This window comes from Drosophila gunungcola, unplaced genomic scaffold, assembly GCF_025200985.1.
Source record: "Drosophila gunungcola strain Sukarami unplaced genomic scaffold, Dgunungcola_SK_2 000001F, whole genome shotgun sequence".
Classification (NCBI taxonomy): domain Eukaryota; kingdom Metazoa; phylum Arthropoda; class Insecta; order Diptera; family Drosophilidae; genus Drosophila; species Drosophila gunungcola.
Genome location: NW_026453197.1, coordinates 20,038,566 through 20,042,837, shown reverse-complemented (window position 1 = coordinate 20,042,837; position 4,272 = coordinate 20,038,566). Strand labels below are relative to the sequence as shown.

The 4,272-nt window shown below is 43.4% G+C and overlaps 1 protein-coding gene across 1 annotated transcript; it reads left to right on the top strand.

The window, feature by feature from the left end:
* Positions 1-330: 330 nt before the first annotated feature.
* On the top strand, positions 331-3,738 carry LOC128261620 (protein sister of odd and bowel). The gene is made up of 2 exons (XM_052995402.1): positions 331-2,281; positions 3,043-3,738. Exons 1-2 carry the CDS (start codon positions 930-932, stop codon positions 3,434-3,436), a joined length of 1,746 nt encoding a protein of 581 aa, XP_052851362.1. The 5' UTR covers positions 331-929; the 3' UTR covers positions 3,437-3,738.
* Positions 3,739-4,272: the final 534 nt, after the last annotated feature.

The following is a 4,272-nucleotide window of genomic DNA, read 5'->3' as shown; positions in this document are numbered from 1 at the left end:
GGAGATGGAACGAGCGGGCGGGAAGAACACCCACTCAAAAATCGCAGAAACCAGTTCTCTCTCTCCCTCACTTTAAACTCGCTCTCTGTCTCAGATTTTTAGGTAGTGTGGGTGAGAGGGAGCACGAAAAGGTGCTCAAAATACACTGACAAAACGTGTTTGCACCTGGCCAAAGTAAATTTCTCAGCTCTCTGGACGCTCTTATTCGTAGGTGATCTTGCAGGCAATGCTCTCGTTTGCTCTCGCAGAGAGGTATTACTTGGGCGAGAGAGTCATGGCGATCGAGAAGTGGGAGCGCAGGTCCGCGACATGTCCGCAGAGCAATGGACTTTTAGTTATTCGAGATCTTTTACCAATATTGTGTGCAGCGACGGCTGATCGACGTCAAGAGAAGAAGAAGAAGAAGAAGCTGGAGAATCAGAGAAAATAAACAAATAGTTATATATACATATATACATATATATATGTATACATTTACACGTGTGTGTCTCTAGACCGGAAGTTTGATTAAACGGAAACGGGAATTAAATTATAGAAACTAAAGATCATCAAAGATAGTTTTGCTTAATCTTTCGCGTGTGCCAAGCTTACTAAATTTTAAACAAAACAAAAAAAAAAACAAAAAACAAAAAAGCGTGCCTGCCAATTTAAGTTAACCTGGCTGAGACTGCATTTCTTGTTGTTGTTTGCGTTTTTGGCCAGACGTCAAATTCGATTTTTATGACTTTTGAAAGCGTGACTAAGACGTGATTTATGATGGCGTGTGGTTTTTAATATTCATGTGGACGCGCTCCGAACCTCTCCAACCTGCGTAGGTGCGCCAAACAATAAAAAATACAACAAAATCACCGCAGCAACCAGCAACATCTCGGCCCCGAGGCCTTATCCCCCGATATCCAGCTGAGTGTGTGCGTGGATTCGACTTTTTTATGGAGGCAGTTAAGCATTTGAGTGCCGCTGCTGCTGCCGCTGCTGCTGCTGCTGCTGCTGCTGCTGCAGCTGCAACTTGCAGCAATGTGCCGGCCAAAGCAGCAACATCACCAACAGCAACAGCAACAACAACCAGCGATATTGCCGAGGCGCTAAGCGATCTGGAGGCAGGCACAACGGCAGCAACACCAGCCAGCACCGCAGCAACATCGTCCAAGCACAACAGCAACAGCAAGCCCACAGCAACACCCACTATTAGGAAAAGCGAGAGTTGCAACAGCAATAGCAAGTGCACGCCGGCAACATCGCCGATTGCCAGTAAGACCAGCAGTGCTGCCATGGCAGCTGCAACAGCAACGGCGGCAGCAGCAACCAACGATCTTGCAGCGGCTGCAGCAGTTGTCCTTTCGCTGCAGGGAACCATGGTCAGTAGTTTGCAACAGGCTGCCCTATTGCCGGCAAATTCCGCAGCAGCAGCTGCCCTGAATCTTCAGGCTTTGGAATCCTATTTGGCATTGCAGCGACTCACTGGCAAGTCGGATGTGTTTCGCTTTTCCAGCAACAGCAACACTAGCAACAGCAGCAGCAATAGCAATAACACTGCAACCTGCAACAGCAACAGTGAAACGGAGAACAACGCCTTGCCCTCGCTGATAGATATAGCCAATATAGAGCTCAAGTCGAGTTGTTCATCGAGTTCCTCGGGGGAACCCCCTTTGTCGGCGAAGGCAGCACCATCAGCTGGCACGGCAGCAACATCTTCGCCTAGCAGCAACACCATCAACTCTACAGCAGCAACATCAAAGTGTCTGCCTCTGCCATCGATTGGCACCGTTAGTGCTGCTGCTGCTGTTGCGGCTGCCGCAGCAGCTGCTGCAAATCATCAGGCGGCACTCGATTGCGCAACAGCCGCAGAATTGGCAGCAGAATGCGATCTACCGCTGTTGGATGGCGAGGATGCATTATCCTTCGAGGCTGGCGACTTGGACAGCAGCTATGGCAGCTTTATGTTCAATCCATCGGCGTTTAGCCAAGCGGAAACGGATTCGGCCTTGCACTCCCTTCAGGCCACCATGTATCAGGACAAGATGAACGTTATTTCGGGGGCGGCAGGAGGCGGGGGAGGAGCGGTGGGCGGCGTGGAGGAGGCAGGCAGCTCGACGACAGCGGCGGCAGCAGCAGCGGCCGCTCAGCGGTCTAAGAAACAATTCATCTGCAAGTTCTGCAACCGACAGTTCACCAAGTCCTACAATCTGCTCATCCACGAAAGAACGCACACCGACGAGAGGCCCTACTCCTGCGACATCTGCGGCAAGGCCTTCAGGCGGCAGGACCATCTGAGGGATCATAGGTAGGTCGGGATCTTAACTGAAACATTAGGCATTAATTACTTTTTTACACAAAAGAAATACATATTGCAAAGTAAATGTTACTTTAAATCGGTGAATCTTTAAGAAGAGATATGCATTTTTTTTTTAATCTGTTTTGAGATTAAATTATATTCTTTGAAATTTTGACGCACATTTTTATATTGCAATAAAAACCAAAAATAAATCCGCAATAGGGTTTATGATAAAATATGATATGGTATATTATATATAATAATAATATAATAAAATTAAGTAATTAATATAACAGGTTTAATATTGTATAAAAATGTGAAATGATATTATGATATGATATAATATGCCTTAAATATGTTACACATTTTAAAAATAGATCGGAATTTATAAAATAGCTTTTACTTCTCTTATTAAATTCATTTAAATCCAATTCCATTCAATCCTTTTTGACTCAATTAGTGGCAAGACAATCTATTTTTCAGATATGTTGACGCCTATCTAGCTTTAACTTAGGAACACAGTTAAATCCCTTTTACCTTTCTTAGCTAAAGCTCTGTTAAGTTTTCTATTTAAGAACATTTAAGCATATTCATAATTTGTCAAAATAATTCCTTAACATAAACCAAAGGCAAAACTTACCTTTATAAGCTTATACTGTCATAAATTTTATTTTAACAACCAATTAAGCATATTCCAAATTTTTTAAAAACATAAATCTCTATCTTTAACTAACCCCACATTCTTCTCTTGTATTCCTTATGTTATACAGATATATCCACTCCAAGGAGAAGCCCTTCAAGTGCGCCGAATGCGGCAAGGGATTCTGTCAATCGCGAACTCTGGCTGTGCACAAGATCCTCCACATGGAGGAGTCGCCGCACAAGTGTCCCGTGTGCAACCGCTCCTTCAACCAGCGGTCCAATCTGAAGACCCACCTGCTCACCCACACGGACATCAAGCCGTACAATTGTGCCTCCTGCGGGAAGGTTTTCCGGCGGAACTGCGACCTGCGGCGCCACAGTCTCACCCATAATTTAGCCGCCGGTGTGGGCGGTGTTGTGGGTGATTTATTCGGCTCCAGTTCCAGTTCTGATCTAGGAATACCCACAAACTCTACAAGTACTTCCGGTTCCTCCAGGGACTTGGTGGCTGTCAGCGATTGATCTTAAACGCCCCACTCAATAAAACGAAATCTCATTTGCAGCTCTCGTGAATACGAATCCCTCCATTTCGTAATCGTAATCGTAATCGTAATCGTAATCGTAATCGTAATCGTACTTACTAAACAGCATTTAGTTTAGCCTAAGTTTAGTCTCTATAATTTGATTTAAGCCATGGATATTTGTGACGTAAGCTTAGCAGGAAAGTTTGACTTTGTGTAAGGCATGCGATATGTTTAGAAATTAAGTAAAAATTGTGGACTCTTATTGTACTGTCGAATAAATGATAATAGCTTAAAAGGAAATTGTGAAATAATTGTGGTTTATTTTGGGGAAGGTTTATAGCTTGGACTCCACTTCAAATCAAAAAGGCAGTGAGCTTCTTAATTATATAAGAAAATATAAAATTGGGTACTGGTCGATTTTTTAACTTAGTAATTTTTTCAAGTCGGTTCTAAAATCTTTCTTTGTAATGTCCTAAATCCTTTTTCCAGTTCAATTTCCACAGAATTCCTTGAATTTATATTCTGAATTTTCCACCAACGCATAACCTTTTTCTCACCCATTCTACCGCTTCGATTCCACTCTTGTACTTACACTATTTACCCACTTGTAGCAAACTAAAATCAAATATTTGTACCGATGTTTATCGCTGAAGTGCCAACAAGGGCAATTAATGTACCATTAAAGGTGCGCACCTTTCCAACAAGCCTTTCGACAACAAACACGAGTGACAATAGTGTGTCTAAAACAAAGAAATATATTTTCCCAGGCTGTTCCGTTCCGTTCCACATTTCAAGTCAAACAATGTCGTACAAGTCGGTTGACAAGTGGAGCAG

Excerpts from the sequence above, each read along its gene's own strand:
- LOC128261620 (XM_052995402.1), top strand. The coding sequence starts at position 930 with ATGGAGGCAGTTAAGCATTTGAGTGCCGCTGCTGCTGCCGCTGCTGCT. Across the intron at positions 2,282-3,042 it reads GACCATCTGAGGGATCATAG|ATATATCCACTCCAAGGAGA; the intron begins GTAGGTCGGGAT and ends TATGTTATACAG.